The sequence below is a fragment of the Prionailurus viverrinus genome, chromosome F1 (assembly GCF_022837055.1).
Source record: "Prionailurus viverrinus isolate Anna chromosome F1, UM_Priviv_1.0, whole genome shotgun sequence".
In the NCBI taxonomy this organism is placed as follows: Eukaryota; Metazoa; Chordata; class Mammalia; order Carnivora; family Felidae; genus Prionailurus; species Prionailurus viverrinus.
In genome coordinates this window covers 25372502-25392295 of record NC_062577.1, presented here as the reverse complement: position 1 = coordinate 25392295, position 19794 = coordinate 25372502, and the positions used below count along the sequence as shown (strand labels likewise).

Genomic DNA, 19794 nt, shown 5'->3' with positions numbered 1-19794 from the left:
CCCACAGCTTCAGGTGACTGCTGTCTTCCAACCTGTGCCTGCTCTTCCCACCCCTCCCTCCACGTGCACATGCATATTTGTCCTCTCTTCAGGCAAATTCTGCGAAGCCTTTTGTTATAAGCAAAGTTTAATTCTGCCCCTTCTCGGGACTAGTGTTATACTTTGTAGTTATTTGTATTTATCTATTATACGAGAACTACAGGACTCACCCTTAAGTCACAGCAGAAGATATTTTAAATTAGGACACCTACTCCAGAAACCTAAATTTCCCCCCAAATAAATCCCACAGTATCAACAAGTTGGCAAAGTCTCCAGAAGCCTTGGAGGGGGAAGACTGGCCACTCAGGGTGTGGTCTTCTTGCTTTTGACCTCAGGCCTCATTTGACAACTTGCAGGTCCCCAAAATGTTTCATTCCTGACATTAGTCAGCCCAAACAAGGTCTTGAGTGCATAGACTTTTATCTTCATTCTACTTTAAATAGTTTCCTTCTGGGGGGTGGGGGTGGGGGAGGGAAGGGCAGTGTGTGTGGAAAGGGTGGGGGTGCCTGTTCCTTCTGAATTGCCACCAAGTGACCTAGGGACTGGGGAAGCTCTACACGAACACTGGGTTCGGCCCCAGATATCCCATTCATACACGTCCCCGTCTCAATACTCCCACAGTCATGTTGGACAGCCCAACAAAAATGGAGTCTGCCATTACCGGGCTGTTGGGGAAGGTCATCAAAAAGACGTGACTGTCGACCGCCCCATGAGCTGGCTCCCGGGCACTCAGAGGTTCCTCATCCCCTCCCCTGTCCTTGGAATGTGGGCTCTCCTTCCTTTCCCGCTCCGAAGGGCTCCTCCAAGGACACAGTCTTGAGATAGCGATGTGGTGTGAAGAACACCAAAATGGTTTATGTGACTGAACCAGTTAGAGGCCTCTTAAGATTTGGCAGGCGAGCGCAGGAATCCATTAGTCGTGCTGCCGCCCAAGACAAGCCTCACATGTAAGTTCCCTTTACTTAACAGAACTGCCAGCTGTCAACCTGGAGTGGCCTGCCTCTTGCTTCGGTCTCTCCCTGCCCTCCAAGTACAGGGTTTCAGATTACTCCAGGGAAGCTCCCGGGAGGGTTATAACCCATACTTGCCGTGTGGTCTCAAGCGAATCCCTTCACTTTTCTGAGCCTCTGTCTTCTCTACAGATGAGAATAAGGCAGCCGGACCAAGTGTGAACAGTGTGAACGAGGAGCCCAGAAGGAACTGCTTAGCAGCCCTCTTCCAATGGCTCTCTCTCTCCAGTGGTCAGGTGGATGTCTGGCCCTCCCTTCCCGCCCACGAGACTCACAGAAGGATGGTCAGGGATGTTTGTGTTTTCTATTCTCATTTCTAAGGCCTCAAAGACCTGCGTTTAGGGACCCTGTTCTAGGGTATTGTCTACTAGTAGTATTTTCTCTACTCTCCACCCTCTTCCAACCTGCCTTTTGTCTTGGAAATCAACCTCTATGGACGATAGCCAGGGCCACCCACCCCCCCTTCTAGCTTTGATTGGGTTTGGCCAATGGGAGGCACTGTTAGAGGACTAGAAGAGAAAGAGGTAGTAGAGGTGAGACTCTCCGGGTGCCTCACTGCTCTCCCCCACACTTCCCTGTGTTCCTGGCAGTGGTGGCATTTTGCAATTACAGCTGTGGTTGGGTGGCCCCTCTTCCTTGACCCCAGCTCCCACAGGTTTTCCTCACAAAGTTCCTTCACCTTATCTCCCCTAGTGGAGGGGCACTAAAAAGATTTCTTGCTGTTGTTAGTCACAAAGGACCTCACAGCTCTTGTCAGTTCCCTTCACCCACCTCTGTAGACAGTCCTTCCATTAATGAACCCTTCGAATGTGGTTTCTCTTTCCTGCCGTACCTAAACGACACAGAATCTTATACCTCTCTCTCCGCTTTCAGAATTGGTATTCTAACCAGCCCTGGCTATTGAAAAGTTCATCTGTAAGACCAAGAGGTGAGTCTTGAAGGGACAAAGCAAAGGTCCCTTGGCTGCTAGGCAGTTGCCTTCTAGCTAGCTGCACACACCCTTTCTCATGCTCGGTGCAAATGAGTGAGTGGGAAGTCATCTAATGGTCTGCTACCGGGTGACATGTTTTACCAAACACAATCCTGTTGCTCACCATAATTATCTGTATTTGTATGTAAGCTGCATTCCTCTGACCATCTGTCTTATTTTGGTTGACAGACTCCCAAATTCCCTCTCTTTTATTCATGCATAATACATGAATGATTCACAAGTGGGAAAGTCAACAGGGCTCCTTCTGCCTCAGTCTCCTCATCTGTATAAATGGGATAATAATACTATCAACCTCATAGAATTGGTGTGAGGATTAAATGAGTAACGTCCTTAAGTGTTTAGAACAGCAGGTGCAAAGTATTATCTAATGCTATTATTATACTCTCTCATCTGGTTCCTTTGGCTCACTTTCCTACAGCTTGTATGTAGGAAGGGGAGCAGGGGACCTGGGTAGGAATTCCTAAGTCGCCCCACTTTCAGTGTTTTCCTCCTCTTTCCCCTCCCCCGTCCATACCCCACTCCTGAGTAGATCTCCTTCTTTGCCATCTTTTTATCCCAGGAAGCTTCTGGAAGGGCAGCCAGGACAAGTTGATTCTTATGTTTTCTGCTTTCAATTCTAGACCAGTGGTTTTCAGACGGTGGTCCGGAGAGCCCCAGAGCTCCCAAGAAGCCCCACAGACCACAGAAAGTGGTTATCACTCTAGGTCACACCCTTTAGCTTGCTTTTTTGTCTGTTCAAGTTTCCTTTCAAGATTCTGTTTGAACACAGGCTTCCAAGACGTGAAAAAGTTGAAATCCCTATTCTGAGATATTGAAGCCCTAGATATGACATCTCTCACTCCTAACTTCTTTGACCCCATTGCCAAGCAACTTTCTCTACTTCATTCAAATAGTTTGGGTTCTTTTCTGTTTCTGATGCTCTGAAACAGATACGTGAACAAGCAAATCTTTGTGTATTCATCTGCGGTGTCTCTCACAGGTGCTCAGCATGTTCAGCAGACATTGTCTCCTTAATTCTCAGGCCTCTGGGGGAAGATAACTACAGCACTGTTTAACAATAGACACACTTAAAGGCACTTGACTTTTACTGGCACCCAATCCAACCACTGGAATACTTCCAACCCCAGGAATCAAAAGACTATTAGGACTCTATCCTGATGACCCTGGGCCACAACTGGTCCTAATGGCTGCTCGGAGTGAGGGAAGTGGGGTAGCAAAAGCTGTTCAGGGACCAGCAGGCAGGGAGGAGCGCTCAGCATCTGGAATTGGCTGTGGGAGTTTGGGGAGGTACTAACACTCCAAGCGGTCAACATATAACTTCTTTATGCAGTTCAAGACTCTGGGCATTGAGACTATGAATACAGGAAAGGAGCAAAAGCCCTAACATCCAGATCTCTGCCTGGAATGCTTTTATCCCAGATTGCCACAAGGTCCCTCTCATACTTCATTTGGCTCAAATGTTACCTCATTAAGACTGTCTTAAGACTGGGGCAAGAGGTGCCTGGGTGGCTCAGTTAAGCTTCCAACTTCAGCTCAGCTCATGATCTCACAGCTCGTGAGTTCAAGCCCTGCATAGGGCTCTCTACTGTCAGTGCGGAGCTGGCTTTGGATCCTCTGTCTCCCCTTCTCTCTGCCCCACTCTCACTGTCAAAAATAAGTAAACATAAAAAAAAAAAAAAAAAAAAAAAAAGACTGGGACAAGAAAAGCCCCTACCTGGGTTCTGAGCTCTCTGGCCCACTTCTTTTTCTTTCTTTCTTTTTAAATGTTTATTTATTTTTCAGAGAGAGAGACAGAGACAGAGACAGAGACAGAGCAAAAGCAGGGGAGGGGCAGAGAAAGAGACAGAAACACAGAATCTGAAGCAGGCTCCAGGCTCTGAGCTGTCAGCACAGAGCCTGATGCAGGGCTCAAACCCACAAGCCAGGAGATCATGACGTGAGCTGAAGTCTGACACTCAACCAACTGAGCCACCCAGGCACCCCTCTCTGGCCTCTTCTAACCACACGCCTTTCCACAGAGCAAGAAGTCCATGCGCCATGGGGATGTGCCCACCCAAAGCTTCTGCTCGCCACCCCTTCTTAGACAATATTGTGCGTACCTGAGACCCTAGAATTCTTTGTCCCAATAGCACAAGGCCAGCTTCTAGAGACTGTGTTGGCCTTTCCGTCCTTTGGAGGAGCCAAGGAACAGCTCTTTGTAGGAGGTGTGGATGTGCAGACCCAGATCTGATAGTGTGGGTACATGGCCCCTTGAAGTATGGGACAGAGCTGGAGTGCAAAGAGTAGGAGGAGGAAGAGTAGGAGGAAGATCGAGGGCCAGGGACCGGTTACCACCTAAGCCACCCCATTCTAGTGCACATCTTGGAGGAGTCCAAGAATTCTAAACTTAAATTTGGCCTTCCAGATTATGATGAAGGTATACTTGTCACAATGAAAGGATATGCATTTTACATACCAGTTTAACTTGGTTTGTACGTTTTCAGTACATACACATACGGTATGTGGGCCTCTATTTGTGCCGTTGACCATGGCCCTGTAAATATTAGGGATAGGCCCATCCCCGACCACGCTGTCTAAAATAAAGTAGCACTTCCTCTGTCACTCTATTTCTACCCTAGTTCTTCATACATTTGTCACCATCACATCTACATTTACTTGTGTATCATCTCTCTATCCCTATATCTCTATCCTCACTAGAATGTAAGCCCATGACTGCAGAATCTCAGTTTTGTTTACTGTCTTATTCTTAGTACCTAGAGCAGTGTCTGGCACAAAGAAACCACTCAATAAATGTTAAATGAATAATGAGTCCAGTCCCAGATGGCTCACAGATGAGTGAGCTAGCCCACAAACACGAAGGAAAAAGATGATGTGTGACAACCCTCCCAGGAGCTCTCTCTCCCTGTAAAATAACTCAGTCTAGGGGCTACAAATGCGACCAGGGAAATAAATTAACCATTAACACCTTAGTACACACAGACACAAAATTAGTTAGAGGGTTACTTTTGAGAGGGACACTTGAGTACAGAGGGCTTCTAGTAGGCTGGGGAATTAGATGTGGGGGTCCACTGGAGGAATCCCCTCATGACCTTACCAGGGTGGCCAGACCTGTGTGCTGAGGATACACTGATTCCACCGCAATGGCCACGCCAACCCAGCCCAGCTTAGTGTGGAGAGGGGGCTTCTCATCCATGACTAGAAAGCCCTCAAATACGGTTTCCCTTGGATGGTCACAGACCTCAGGGGTGTGGGCACATCTCATCCTTGTGGGGTCATGATGATCACAGACTCAGAGACCTCCCTCTTCTCTCTCACCTGCTTCTAACTCATATGTCTTATTGCGTGGAGGGATCCCCAGAACTTTCTTGGTACAGCGTAAATCGATCCAATCTATTCCAATTTACTCCTTTTCCGTTAGATACGAGGCTCGTGAGAAGCCAAATGACCTCCTCGAGTCCCCAACAGCGACCAGAACACGGGTCGGGGCCTCTGCAGGGCAAACGCCCCTCTCATGGAGGGCTGGAGTGGGGGGCTCCAGGGCCGGGGAGCGGCCGGGGTTGCGCTCCCCGCCCCCTGCCGCCGAACACTCTAGCTCTAACTCCGAGGCCTCGGCGGACCACGGGGCGGGGAAAGAGGCGGGGCCGGGACGAGGGGGCGGGGCCTCGTGGCTCCTCCCCCCGACGGACGCCGGAGGAGCGGCGGAGCGGCCGGGCGCCGACTCGTCCGAAACTGGTGCGCAGTGGTGGGCGCCGCCTCGGAGGATGGGCTGGTGCGGCCGCCGCTCAAGGCCGCCGCCGTCGCTGCTGCTGCTGCTGCTGCTGCTGCTGGCGGTGGCCGGCGCCGGCGCGGCCCCGCGCTCCGCGCTCTACTCGTCCTCCGACCCGCTGACGCTGCTGCAGGCGGATACGGTACGCGGCGCCGTGCTGGGCTCCCGCAGCGCCTGGGCCGTGGAGTTCTTCGCCTCCTGGTGCGGCCACTGCATCGCCTTCGCCCCGACGTGGAAGGCGCTGGCCAACGACGTCAAAGGTGAGAGGCGGGCCGGAGGGCCTCTCGCGCCATCCCCCGCCCCGGCCGACCCCCTCCACCTGTCGGGCCGAGAGCCTCTCCCACCGCCCCATCGCCTCGCCCACCTCTCTCTCTCGGCCGCTTTGCACTTCTCCCCGGTTTCCAGCCCTCGACTCCATTTTTGGCTCCCGCGCCTCCTCTCTCCCTTTGGCAGGTGTGCCGAGCTTCTCTCCCCTCCCGGCGGCCTGGGCCCTCGCACCTGCTCTGCTTTTCTGCCCGTCTTCTACCGGCTTACTGCCCCCATCCCTGCGCCGGGGTCCTTTGTTCCTCCGATTGCTAGGCTGACACCTTACCGCCTCTTCTACAGTCGCCTGTGGCAGTCCCCTTCCTCTCTCCCAGGGACCCATCTCACCTTCCTACGGAGTTCTTCCGCTGCTGTGGGATCGGTACTAAGGACAAAAGGAACTGACATTCCGTTTGCCGCCCCAACAACCCCTTGGCTAGTTGACCCAGCTGCTACTTAGACTTCTTTTTTTAGCTCTACTTTGAAGACAGCGTTTTCCTGCCTGGGTTCCAGGCCTCTCCTGACCTGCTGCCTCCAGTTAATTAGCTTCTGGGCCACATCCTTCTCTCTCTTCCCCTTGGCCATGAATCCTTCCACACCCTTTTGCTTTAACCAAAGGAACCCAGAGGCCCCACTGAAGACAGCCTCTCCGTATGTGTTTGGCCCTTGCTCCACGTTCTTGTTCTCTGGCCTGACCATATTTCCTTGATTCTAAGAGTCCCTCAGTTGTGATACACACCATTCATTTACTGACAGCCTGAGGGGTAGAGAGATAGCAAGACCACTAAATGTATACAGATTTAAAGGCGTGCTCTGTTGCAGAAATGGTAAGTTTTTTAAAAACTTAAGACTAGAACTGAAAAAATATGGTCATAATAGTAATATGTACTGAGTGCTTACTGTATGTCTGACACCTCCCTGGGTAAGTACATAACATGCACTATCTCGACTTCCTTTCCACAGTTTAAAGATCTCTGTGGGTTCACACGTCTGCCTCACCCAGGTAGTAGGTGTTTGGTGGGTGGGGCGATAGTGATTGGCTTCTGATTTGCTGCCTCCGAATGGAGCTACTTCCTGATTGTGGTGCTAGGGCCCTCGCAGGGCCCCGGACTGGAAATGGTCACTGACTGAGGGCATCTTGGGGAATAGGCCTCTTTCTAGAAAGAGAACTGGAACCGTTGTTTCCTCATTGTGCTGTTGGTATTTCTTGATAAACTCAGCCATTCGTGGCGGAACAGTGCATTTGTAGGTGTTGGTTTTCAAACCGAGGCCGCCACTCACCTTGAGCAGCTTGCGTAGTGGCGACTGAAGTGGCGAGCTGGAAAGATGCATGCACCTGTTAGCCATATGGTTCCAGAATGTTATTTTTGACAAAACCGATAAACTGTTTTACCTCCAGTGTACATGTAGACGCGTGTCTGCATGCCTCTCTGGTCCCATCACCGGAATGAGCCATTTCTCAGCAGCTCTTCACACTGTTTCGGTGATGTCAACACATCTGGTCAGGGCAGGAGGGAGAAAGAAGAATGTTGAACATGCAGCCGGAACACCTCAGGGGACACTGAGGGCCTGAAAATCATAAAAATCCCCAGATCAGTTTCCATCTTGAGGCCGTGAGAGGTCTTTAATGGTTGCAGATGAACCCAACCTAGAAGATTGTTCTGTCTTAAGAACGTTGGAGGGAAGGGTTAGCTTCCAGCTGACTCATATGTTTGGCCTCTTGTGACCCAGGGTTTTCCAACGAATTGCATAGTCAGACACTGACCCAGCTTACTCCTGGATGAGGGTTGCCACTTCCAAAAGGGGTCTTTCCCTAGTGCACAGAAGGACAGCCTCCCCCTAAAAAACACCAATCATAACTTAATCTGAGGAAGGAAAATGAAAGCCTTGAAGTCTGAGGAGATGAATCAGTCATGGGAAGTGGGAAATTGAGGTGGGAACCAGAGGTCTCTCATGAGCCACGGGGATGGGTCAGCCCCCTTAACAAGATCCTGTGGGAGGATAGCAGTGGCCGAATCTGGTGTCAGCCTGCAGTGATAGAGAATGCCCCTACTCCAGTCCAAGGGGGGAGGCCCTGCTGGGAAGCCAGGGCTATTTTCACATCACCTCTGTATACCTGAGGTTCCTTGAGAAAATGGTTGTGGGCCAGCAGAAGGCTCAGACACCATCATGGGCCTGTGGGAGTGTGGCCCCTGCCTTCTGCCAATGGGATGAGTATCTGGGGTAGAAGCAGTGAGAGTGTGGAAGGCCATGGGGGGGAGAGAAAAAATTTGCAACCCGGCCCAGCTGGCCTCAGGCATTTCATCTGACTGGCTCAGGCTCATTTGTTCAGTGACTTGTAGGATAGGTTCTCTGGGGCAGTCATTGCCATGGACTAGCACACTGGCTTCAAAAGATCTGGCTCATCCCTTTCTATTCAGGAGCAGCTCTTATTGTGTCACCATATGTTTGGGAAATTGATTGCATTCATTTTAAGTCTTCATTACTCTTCACTGGCTAATCAATGAGTAAATATTTGTTGAGTGACCTCTGTGTGCAAAGCATTGTTTACATTGCAGTTTGGGTTTGGGAAGTGAGCTACACACAGCAGGAGAATTGGCCACAGTAAGAAGCTGTGTTTGAAAAGGGACAAAGGAGTGGCTCAGCCATTTCTTGTGGGAATTGAGGGAAGGAGGAAGTCACAGGAGGCTAATCTGGTCACCAAAGGCCATCGTTTAAGCAGTTTACACACTTGCCTTATGCCAGGCACTTTGCTAAGGGCCACTATTACATATAATCTTTATGAGAAAATATTGGAGCAGTCAATTGTATTTTGTTTTTTTTTTTAAATTTTTTTTTTTTTTCAACGTTTATTTTTATTTTTGGGACAGAGAGAGACAGAGCATGAACGGGGGAGGGGCAGAGAGAGAGGGAGACGCAGAATCGGAAACAGGCTCCAGGCTCCGAGCCATCAGCCCAGAGCCCGACGCGGGGCTCGAACTCACGGACCGCGAGATCGTGACCTGGCTGAAGTCGGACGCTCAACCGACTGCGCCACCCAGGCGCCCCAGTATTTTGTTTTTAACAGATTAAGTAACTTGCCCAAGATAGTACAGATGCTAGAGGAGGTTCGTGAGCCCATCTCTCTCTCTCTCTCGAGCCCAGGCAGGTGGAGAAGTGGGTGAAGAAGGGAGGGTACAGGTGGGAAAATGGCCTCTGCAAAGCCATGGAGATGACATTTATAAGGCATGGATGTCTGAGTGACGCTGAACAACATTGGTTGGCCTCTTTTTTTTTTTTTTCCATGGTGTAGATCACCTCTCTTACTTGTACCCCTGTGATGCCTTAGTGCAGAGTCTGGCGCAGGGTAGGAGCCTGCTGAACGCTCATCCCGGACGATGGCATGAGCCTCACGGGATTCCAAGTGAGAATGTAGTGACTGGGCCTTCTGCTGGTGCTGTGGCTCTTCTGGACTTAGACCTGGAGTGTCAGCCAGGTGTGAGGGCTAGGGAAGGCATTTGGTCTATCCCATGACCTCACTGCCCAGAAGTCTGCAACAAGGAGGCAGGGGTGTGGTGGAGACAGCATGGCACTGGCTAACTCCTTGTCAGGAGGACTCCTGGAGAGTTGGATGGGGGTCCAGTTCTGACCACTCGACTTGACTGGCTCTTGGTGGTTTGGGTGGGTCTGGCCTCTGCCTTAATAGTGGCTTGCTTAACACGCAAAGGACTAACGGCCATTTTTCTTGGCGAGAGTTTGCCATTAAGCGCTTGAACAGCTGTTGGAGCTGGAAAGGAGAGGAGAGACCATCCACCCTGGCCCCCATTTGACCCAGGAGGCCCAGAAAGAAAACATGTGCAGCTCTTGGTGCTTTGGCCACTTATAGCCATAATCAAGACATATGACTCTGGGTCCATGCCCCTTCCTGGACTGGTGAGTGGGGGTGGGGATACTGCCTAGCACTCCAGAAGGAGCCCATGACCCCCCTCACTATGGGTGTCTCTTCACTCACCGCCTCAGAGACCATAGCTGTCCTAGTTATGCTTGTGTCCCCATCCTTCCCTTCTACATTTGCTCATTTACTCTGTTGTTAATAGAGAAATTACTTTGCCAGGGCAGTAATTGCACTAGGAAACTTTTTTCTTCCCAGGAGCGGGGCTGGTCTGATAACTGCTAATGTTAGGTGTTAGGCCTGCAGATTGCAGTGTTTAAGTCACCTGACACTTTAAAAAGCCTCCCTCGCCCAGTTCTCTTCCTCTTTGACAGGAGTGCACTTTACTTAAATGCAGCTTTGCATTACCCGTGGAGCACCCAGATAACAGCACCCTGTTCCTTGGACTGTTACTAGAATGATGAGTGTATCAAACCAGATCTTTATATGTCATTATGGCTCATTAAGGTATTGACATTGATATTCCTGAGAAACCTTCCTTAGCTGACACTCTCGGCACCTGACTGGCCTCAGCCTACCCCTCCACTTCCCCCTGTGGCTGAAGAGGCTCGGGTTCCATTTCATGGGGGAAAGAGAATCAAGGTATAAAGAGAAGGAGTCAAAGGCCTGCTCAGGAGCAAGGGGCTGAGAACTCCCAGGCATCACCTTTCCCCCCTGTCTCCACTACTAACACCCCCCTCCACCCCACTCCCTGGGTTTTCTGGTTGCCAAGCCAACAGAGCAGCTCTCTGTTCTGTCTTGGGCCCTCTTGAGACCAGAAGAGAAGCTCAAATCCTGGGTTCAGATCCCAGATCTACCATTGATTCATGTGTGCCTTGGGCACAGTTCTCTGATCTTTGTCTCACAGTGGTAGTTGCACATTAACTAGATAAATTAGGCACACAATGATCTCTTCATAAACTCTGTACATGTGATATCATCATCTAAGAGGAGAGTCTATGAAAGCGACTGAATGTTTGAGTTAAAGAATTTATGCTATTTGAAGACAGCATTGTGTTTATGTTCTCTCAAGGTTGTGATCAGAGCCAAGAGCAAAAACAGAAGGGTAGTATCCTGACCCTGGTGAGGTGGAAAGGGAAGGGAAGTGGGTTTGAGTCGGGTAGCCTTTGGACAACTTGGAGGCCTCAGTTGCTTGCCTCATTTGTAAAGTGGGGGGAGTGATGCCCCCCTCCAGTGGCCGTGGTGGAGACAGGGTGTGTCATAGGCGCTCACTGAGCACCAGCTTTCTGTTCTCTCCCCTCCCTGTCCCTTCAGTCTTCGGGTCCCAGGGGCAGTGGACACTGACTCTGGCCCAATGGATGGTGGCCTGTACTCTTGGAGAAGAGGGGAGCCGTTGAGGCCTTCAGTGCTTGGTCACCCTGCCAGGTGACTTTGTGAGACCCCTGCCAGGGGCCATCACCGGTGGAAGGAAACGGAAGTGCTTCTTTTTCATGTTCTTGTCTAATTGGCTTACTCCTTTGGGAGTAGCCAAGTCTCCCCACACAAGGTGAGCAGAGCCTGAGATGCAGAACAGAAGGCGCCAAGCCTTGAGTGTGCCAGATGGCCGCAGGAGGCGACCTGTGCTTCCCACTCTCCCTGGGACTCCCTTGGGCAAGGAAGGAGCCATAGGAGGGAGACCTGGGGTGCTCTCATCTGTGCTCCAGGACAAAACCCTGTACCTGGGCAGCTCTGCTCTCCTTCACAGGTGGCTGGCTTTAAGCTCGCCCCCTGCCTGGGCCTGCTAGACTGAGACAGAGAGCAGAGAGCAGTGGTTCCGGCCCTGGAGCCGCTGAGAGCCAGGGCTGATCCCGCAATGCCGTGTAATGCTGTCAGTGCTCACTGAGGACAATGGGGAAGCTGGGCAGTGAGGTTGCACACATGAGAAGCACTTGGGGCAGACAGGCTTGTGACTGTCACGGAGACACGAGCAGGGCTCTGAGCTTATTGCTCACACAGGCCCCTGTCAGCTGACTGATAGGCTTCCACTCAATTTCTGACCTTCCGGCGAAGCCTGTGCTTGGTCCCCGGGGCTGGTCTCCCGTGTGTCCAAATCCCGTTAGAGCTCTGCGCCATGTGGCAGGCACCAGTCCATCGCCACCTCACGGCTATGTGGCCTCACGTGTGTGTGTATCTTGCCCTCCAGCCGAAGCAGCCTCAGTGTAACGTGGAACCTTAGCAGGGGGACCCGACTTGGAACCAGAGCTCGGGGGCCTGCCTGGTAGAGGAGTTTGTTTGCTGTTTCACAGATCCTGGGCTATGGCCCAGAATGGGGCCATTATTTTCTCTGCCGGTGAGTTTGAGTGGAGGGGGGACTTGCAGCCTGGGGCCTGTTGAAGGAGCAGGGTGCCCAGGCAGCTTGGGAGCTGTAAACCTTTCCAGACTCTGGCCTCAGGCTTCTTTTCCTGCGGTTCCTGGACTCCAGGTGCCTTTCCCTCCCTCCCTTGGGTTTCCTGCCTCCCTGTCCAGCGGGGGAGCTGGTCCTCACCACCCCGTGTACCGCCCATGCAAGCCAAGCTGGGCCGACAGCCAGGACCTCTGGCCGCAGAAGCCTTCACTCAGCGTCCACTGGGGAATTCTAAAGCTCCTGAGGCATGTTCTTCGCCCTTCTGGAATGGATGCTCTCTAGAGGGCAGCAGGGACAGAGGCAGTGCCAGGGCTTGGTCCCAGGGCGTTCAAGATCATCTCACATTTTTTGTCATCCCCCGCAGCCTCTGTGCCCCTCCCCCACCGCAGAAAACGGAGGAACACAGATACCATTACAGGACAGTGTTGCCTGAGCTGTTTAACCATGTCCTAAGCACGGGCCAAGTGCAGGATAACCAGACTATTTCAGAGACCCCTCCCGAGGAAGGGGTGACCTTTTCTCATGAGAGCCTTAGGGGCAGGTACTCTGGGCGTTGGTGAGGGTGGAATGTTGCACTTTGGGGATAAGCAGGCAGAGGTCCCGGTCCCTCTTACTTCACCTGATTTCTTTGCTTCCCCTTGCAGACTGGAGGCCAGCACTGAATCTCGCCGCGCTGGACTGTGCTGAGGAGACCAACAGCGAAGTCTGCAGAGACTTCAACATCCCTGGCTTCCCGACCGTGAGGGTGCGTGACAGGGAGGGGAGAGAGGGCATGGCACTGGCGGTGCATGTTGCCCACTGCTGCCCCGTGCTGCCCTGGCATCTGAGCTCCGTGGTGGCCTCTGACGCCTCTGGCCTCGATCCGCTTAAGTCATGGCCTCTGGAGCACTGTTCCTGTGCTTGATGAGACACCTGTCGTAGAGGCGGAAAGGGATGTGAATCGGGAGGTTCGTTTCGTCTGGCCAGTTCTTCCCTTTATAAGGAGGGGAGGGGCCGACTTCAGCTGCTCTGATTTGAGCTGTGAGGTAGTTATCGCCTAGGCTGGTGAGAACCCTCAGCCCCCGGGATCCTCTTTCCAATTCCTCTCCCTCCCGACCTCCCAGCCTTAGAGGTCTGATCCAACCCTGTAAAACCCGATTCAGGCTCTGACCCACCCATGGGCAGGATCAGACTCAGGGGGCCTGATGATCCTCTAGAAAATACCAGCAAGCTTCATCCTCATCAGGCAAGTGCCTTGAGACAAGTAGCTCAGAAGTGACCTGCCCGGGTAGCCTCACCCCCTGGTCAAATGCTGATGCCTCAGGCAGCAGGGGTCCCCATCATGGGAGCCATCACACCCAGCACATGAGGGCTCTGTCACCCCAGCTCTGGCTGAAAGTAGCGCGAGCTCTCCAGTGAGGCCTTGCCTGGCAACCTGCCCACTGTGGGGCAGCAGCAGCTTAATTAACATCTGAACAACTTCCAAGGCTCTCAAGTAGGAGGTTCTGGAAAGCCCAGAACAGCAAGGTTGTGCCGTTATACTTAGTGCCCAGGGCTCAGCCCCGGCTGTAATCCAATTAGTTTGCTTCCAATTTAAAGAATCAGAATCTCTCTCCCTACCTCCAGCTATCAATAGTAAGCCTCCTTCTACCAGAATGGCGTCTAGAAAAGCATTTCCTCTATAACCACTAAGAATAATCAGGAAAGGCCTCTGAAGGTTAAAATGCTAAGCATTGTCCTTAGAACAAGATATCTGAACACAGGGGCCTCAAGTTGCAGGCCGACCCACCAGCCATATCTCAGCCTAATGATTCCAAGAGAATTTGTCTGGAAAACAAGGCTCCGGACTCCAGCAAGAATATCCAGCTCGACCTCCATGTGATCTTTCTGTTCCTCACACCCATTGGAATCCTGCTAGGTTCAGGGTTTCCACAGCCCCAGCGAGCTCCCTCCTACACTCTTGTTACCATTTTGGGTCAGGCCTAAACCCCAGCTGTAGCTGAGGCTAGGCCTGTCTGGGGAACAGTGTGGTGAGCCAACACCTCCTGCCATATCATTTAGAGGTGGCAGTAAAGAGATTGCCTATCAGTCATCCCTTTCAAGTTAAAGACCTCCCTGGCAGGGCCACTGCTTTATCCTTGTCCTGAAATATGTAACTGAAAATACTCAGAATTACTGTACAGGGATCTCTGTTCCTTTTGCTGAGCCAGGGTAAGCAGCCCAGTGTGGAAAGCTGTGGGAAGACCACCGTGGCTGGAAGAGTCCTCATTCACAGGCTGATACTTCTGTCAGTGAATACTGGCCACAGGGGTCCAGCCCCTGCTCAGCCCCTGGGAAAGGGATTGGCATCGGTGCCAGGGCCGCGTCAGGATGTCCTGGCAGGGTTCTGTGGGACCTGGCACCTGGGGCTTTGTGTTTCTGCCCGGGAGAGGCTGGGGCTCAGTGGGTGTGAGGGTGGCGGCTCAGGCAGTCGGAAGGTCCCCCATAGCTCCCAGCGCCTGGCCTGCCTGTGTCACGAAGCACACGCAGCCCAAATACCTCAAGAGATTAATCATCTCCTGCACCGCCCAGCTGGCTGTGGGAGGGGAGCTGGGAGAGAAGGCCCCACGCTGGTCGTCTTGACCTTTCCCAGCCTTCACACGGGCAGTGCCTGGCTGGCCCTGGCAGTTCAGTTTCAGCAGGGAGAGACACTCAGTGTCCTGTCGTCAGGACTCTGGCCCTGGGTGGGGGCAGGTGGTTCTAGCTTCCGATGGGTCTCTGCTCTAAGGCACTGGCTTTCAAACCTTTTTACTGTAACCTACAGTAAGATATATACATTTTCCAGTGACATCCAGAAGTTGATTTGTATGTGATCACTAAAACAAAAGTTTCATAAAACAGTATTTATTCTTCCTAAATGCAGTGCATGCTACTATTTTTGTTCCATTTATTATTTTTTTTTAACTCCTAGCTGTGATTCGCTAAACTGATGTTCCATCTTACTACTACGCTGCTTCAAAGTTTTGGAAAATTCCAGATCTCCAGAAATTCTAGCCCATTCAGAGTCTGGTGTGCCTGTGGGCATCGTGTCTGGACTCCCTAGAGAGCAAAGCAGAGGCTAGAGGTCAGCCTGGCTGCCAGCAGGCCAGAAAGATAGCCCTGATGCCCTGTCTGCTGCCCCCCCTGGGGCTGGACCTGTCCACACTCCTGCCCCTAGAGCCTGTGAGAACTCCTGTCACACAGGGCAAGGGAGAGTGTTGCTGGTGTGATGGAGGCAGACCCACACAAGAGTCTGGCCACCCCCAGTTACGTGTATCATTGTCCCTTTCTTCTGCCTCCTACCCCTTTTGTCACCATTAGCAAACAGCTTCCACTAGCCCAGCCTGTGTAGCAAACATCTGGCCCTGCAGGGCCAGCTGGCTGTGTCAGGTGCCCGTCAGCCTGGAGCTGGAGCCCAGCTGGAAGAAAACAAAGGTGTGGGGGAGGGAGGGACTAGTTGGCAACAGGTTCTGGCTGGCACTTGGAGACCTAGAGGCTGGATCTAGTGGGGAGGGGCTCTGCCACGGGCCACAGTAGTGCTGTCAGGGGATATTCCATCAGGACCCCTTGTAGCCAGAAGCCCAGCTGGGGCAAGATTACAGAGAGCATCAGCATTCGGGTGGAAGAGGACGGAAGTCTCCCCTTTGCAAGATTCTGAGGAGATACTTCACGTGGGTTCAGATCCTGGTTCCACTGCTTACTATATATGACTCAGAAAGTTGTTTAACCATGCCTCAGCAACAGGCCTCATTTTCCTTGTCTGTAAAAACTGGGATGCTAATATCTCTACCTAATAGGACTGTGGCCGAGCGTGAAGTGAGGTCTTACACGTGAGAGTGCCACAGCATTGTGGAGTATCACGTGGAGTTCAGTAAATGTTACTTGGCTTCCTTCCCATTGTCCGGCCTCCTTCCTAAATCATCCCGTGGAGCTCACGATGGCTCCTCTGTGGGCGCTGCATTTAAGGCAGTCCTTCCATCAGCAGCCCTTGAGTGAATGTTTGCCGGGCGCACTGCGCTGTGCTCACCATTGTGGGGGAGACACAGAGAGCTCAGCAGCTAGGTAGTGGGCCGTGAACGCCAGAGGAATCGCCTGGGCTCCCTGAGCCCTCTCCCTAACACATCAGAGAGGTTTCACGGAAGAAGGGGACTTCCACTTGGTATTGAAAGACGTGTGGGCTTTGGCTGGGAGAAGAGGAATGCGGGCAGAGGAGGAGGTAAGAGCAGAGGCCCTGTGTGGGCAGAACCGTGTGACATGTTGAGAAGACTGGTCTGGCTGGAGCAGAGGCTCCTGGGCAGGGCTGAGGCAGGGTGGTGGGGCCCAGGAATGGCAGGTCCCTGAGTTCAAGGCTGGGAGTGTGGACAGCCTGTAGGGGCACAGAGGCTGGGCTGTTACCTTATGTGGCACTTGCAAGAGGGTGGGGAGTCAGGGAGGGGGACTCCTGGCTCTCTCAGGAAGAAGGATATGAGCCCCCAGTCAGCAGTCACCTGCTCTCTTGTGGCCCCCTCCACAATCAGGCCCCAACATAGCAATGGTTAGGCATATGGATCCTTCTGGGATCACCATAAGATATTTGGAGACCGGGTCATTTTCCTTGAAACTTGCCTTAAAAGCTTGGATCCAATGTTATCGATGGTCACCACTGGAAAGTGTGCTTTCCATTTGGCCTTATTTGACCCCTAGAAAGGCAGTTACTCCTTGATATTGGTGTTGCTTCTTGACAGATGGGTAAAGACCCACCTGCTGCCCCTTGGTCTCCTGCCTTTGGGGAGATGTGGAGGTCTTCCAGGGGCGCAGAGTTGGAAGGGTCCTGCGTGAAGTGGCGGGAGGAAAGGGACCGGGTGCCGACTGCTCCTGGAAAAAAGAAAACTCACTGCTGACATCTTAATTACCTGTTTCCAAGAGTTGTGGTGGTTTCCCTTGGGGAGGGCACACGCCTCCTCCAACAGCTGACTTAAGAAGGATGCATTTTAATAGGAGGACAAAAATGTGCCCTGACTAGATTTTAATATGATTTTCACATGAGCATCTAAGATGATCAAAGGGCAGAGGTTCTCTGCTCAGCTGAACAGATGCCTTCTGGGAACTTCCATGTTCTCACCGTGGGGCTTGCAGAGGTGCCAGAGTACAGTCCTCTACAGTCCAGAGAAAGTTCAGTTTCAGGCCTGTCATAGCTGAAGTGTAGGGAAAGGGGACAGCGGGGGTAAGTTGGGGTCAGGTCCTAGAAGGCCTCGGACCCAGTGAGTTTAGCCATTATTCGTTGGTAGTGGGGAGTCAGGGGAGAGATTTGCGGGAGAATGACATGATCAGACCGGAACTGTGCCACTAAGCAAAGGGGCAACGAGGAACAGAGTTGCAGAGTGCAAAAATTGAGTGGATGAAAATGTCTGAGCTCACAGAGGGACAGGTGACAAGTGTTGCATTAGGCCAGGAAATAGGTGGTAAGCCCTGGTCTGGACAAGGGCAACTGGCCCAGACGACTGGTGAAGAATCACAAAGCTCACATTCACGGAACTTGTCCACTGACTGGCTGATGGGGTTAGGGGGAGGACGAGGTGCTGGTCTGGATAATGGGGGGAGAAGGATGAGCATGGGGTGAAATAAGCAACATAAATGGAGAAACAAGTTGGGGGAGGGGTGACTTAGAGAGTTGGGGGAGGGGTAGCACTTGGGTGGAAGGCACCAGGAGGAAACGGAAGTCTAGGACAGGTGAGGACTTGGACAGAGGGTTCAGATTGCAAATCATTTAGACCAAGTAGATGACATTGGCAAGGGAGGCAAACAGTAGGCTTATTCACTCATTCATTTGCTCCTTTGTCCAAAAGCATGGATTAACCTCCTTGTTTTTGACGATGCCTCCCAGGGCTTTTTATAAAAAAAATTTTTTTTTAATGTTTGTTTATTTTTGAGGGACAGGGTGTGAGCAGGCAAGGGGCAGAGAGAGAGGGAGACACAGAATCCGAAGCAGGCTCCAGGCTCTGCGCTGTCAGCACAGAGCCCGATGCGGGGCTCGAACTCACAAACCATGAGATCGTGACCTGAGCTGAAGTCGGACGCTTAACAGACTGAGCCACCCAGGTGCCCCTTTCCCAGGGCTTTTTAAACAGAAGAGTGTCAAGAGCTGATGCATGGCTGGAGACTGGGTACAGGAGATGGTGGGGGCAGGGGACACGAGAGAGGAGTCCAGGGCGAGGCTAGGACAAGGGTGAAGGGAAGGCTGTGAAAGTGGCAAAGAAGGCCTGGTCGGTGTCAGGCAAACCAAGGGAGATGGCAATGTGAAGGCCAACGAGGAGAATGTCAGGAATATATGGTACAAAAAAATGGCAAAACCTGGCCATGGGGGCAAAGCAGACACTGCAGAGGAAGCAAGGAGGCGCTGGAGAGGTCATTGGATTGGCCAAAGGGGTCAGCTGAGCAGTGGGGGCACAGGCCACAGGCCACAGCATGGGAGTGAAGTGAGGGGGCATGGGAGTGAAGTGAGGGGGCAGCCAGAGAGGGAGAGCGGACCGTGCTTTGGGAAATTTGGCAGTGCTAGGAAAACGGGAAATGCAGTAACTGGAGGAGGAAGGAGGGCGTCTCTCTATTCTCATCCCACTTCCCTTCCTGCCCTTTTTTAAAAGAAAAATTAGGAGGATTGGAGTCTATTTGTAGGCTTAGGGAAGTTGCTGGCAGAAAAGGGGAAAGAGATGAATTGATCGGAAAAAGTTCTAAGAGCATGAAGTTGGGAGCTGGAGCCCCAGTGGCGACATTGTTCTGGAAGGTAGATGGGCATCTGAGGACAGAAGGGAAGGCTGTGTAGTAGCACAGGGGCACGTGGAGGGACGTGGGAGGTCTTCCTGGGGGTGTGTCTTGGGTCCCTGCATTCCCCTGGGTCAGTCTTGCTGGGGCTCCTGTCTCACTCCCTGCTGCCCATGGCCGGGGCCTTTAGAAGGCTCCGCTGGGGTCCAGGGAGGGTGCCTTTTGATGGAGGTAACATGCCAGCCCCTTTTAATAAAGCACTTGCTCAGACCTGGGTGACCTGGTGGTTGATGAAGACAAGCTGCCACGCTGCTTCTCATGACTGAAAATAACACCCGTAGCAGTGACGGTCCATAAATGCCTTAACATGCTTTCTCTGCTCGATCCCATCGCAATTCAGGAACTTTGTGATTGTTCTTACAAGTGTTAGGATAACGTATAATTTCACTCAGAATTTGTTCAATAACTGCCAAGAACATTATCATACATATATGTGGCAGGGCGCCTGGGTGGCTCAGTCGGTTAAGCGTCCAACTTTGGCTCAGGTCATGATCTCACAGTTCGTGAGTTCGAGCCCCGCATCAGGCCCTGTGCTGACAGCTCAGAGCCTGGAGCCTGCTTCGGATTCTCTGTCTCCCTCTCTGTCTTCCTTTTCCCCACTCACAGTCTGTCTCTCTGTCCGTCTCTCTCTCTCTC

General features: G+C 52.2%; 1 protein-coding gene across 1 annotated transcript in view; it reads left to right on the top strand.

Moving 5' to 3' along the window:
• Positions 1–5481: 5481 nt before the first annotated feature.
• The window catches only part of QSOX1 (quiescin sulfhydryl oxidase 1), a 35304-nt gene continuing 20991 nt past the window's right edge, over positions 5482–19794 (top strand). Inside the window, 3 exon segments of the mRNA XM_047840508.1 lie at positions 5482–5589; positions 5592–6066; positions 13008–13108. Of these exon segments, the coding sequence (XP_047696464.1) occupies positions 5482–5589; positions 5592–6066; positions 13008–13108 (684 nt within the window).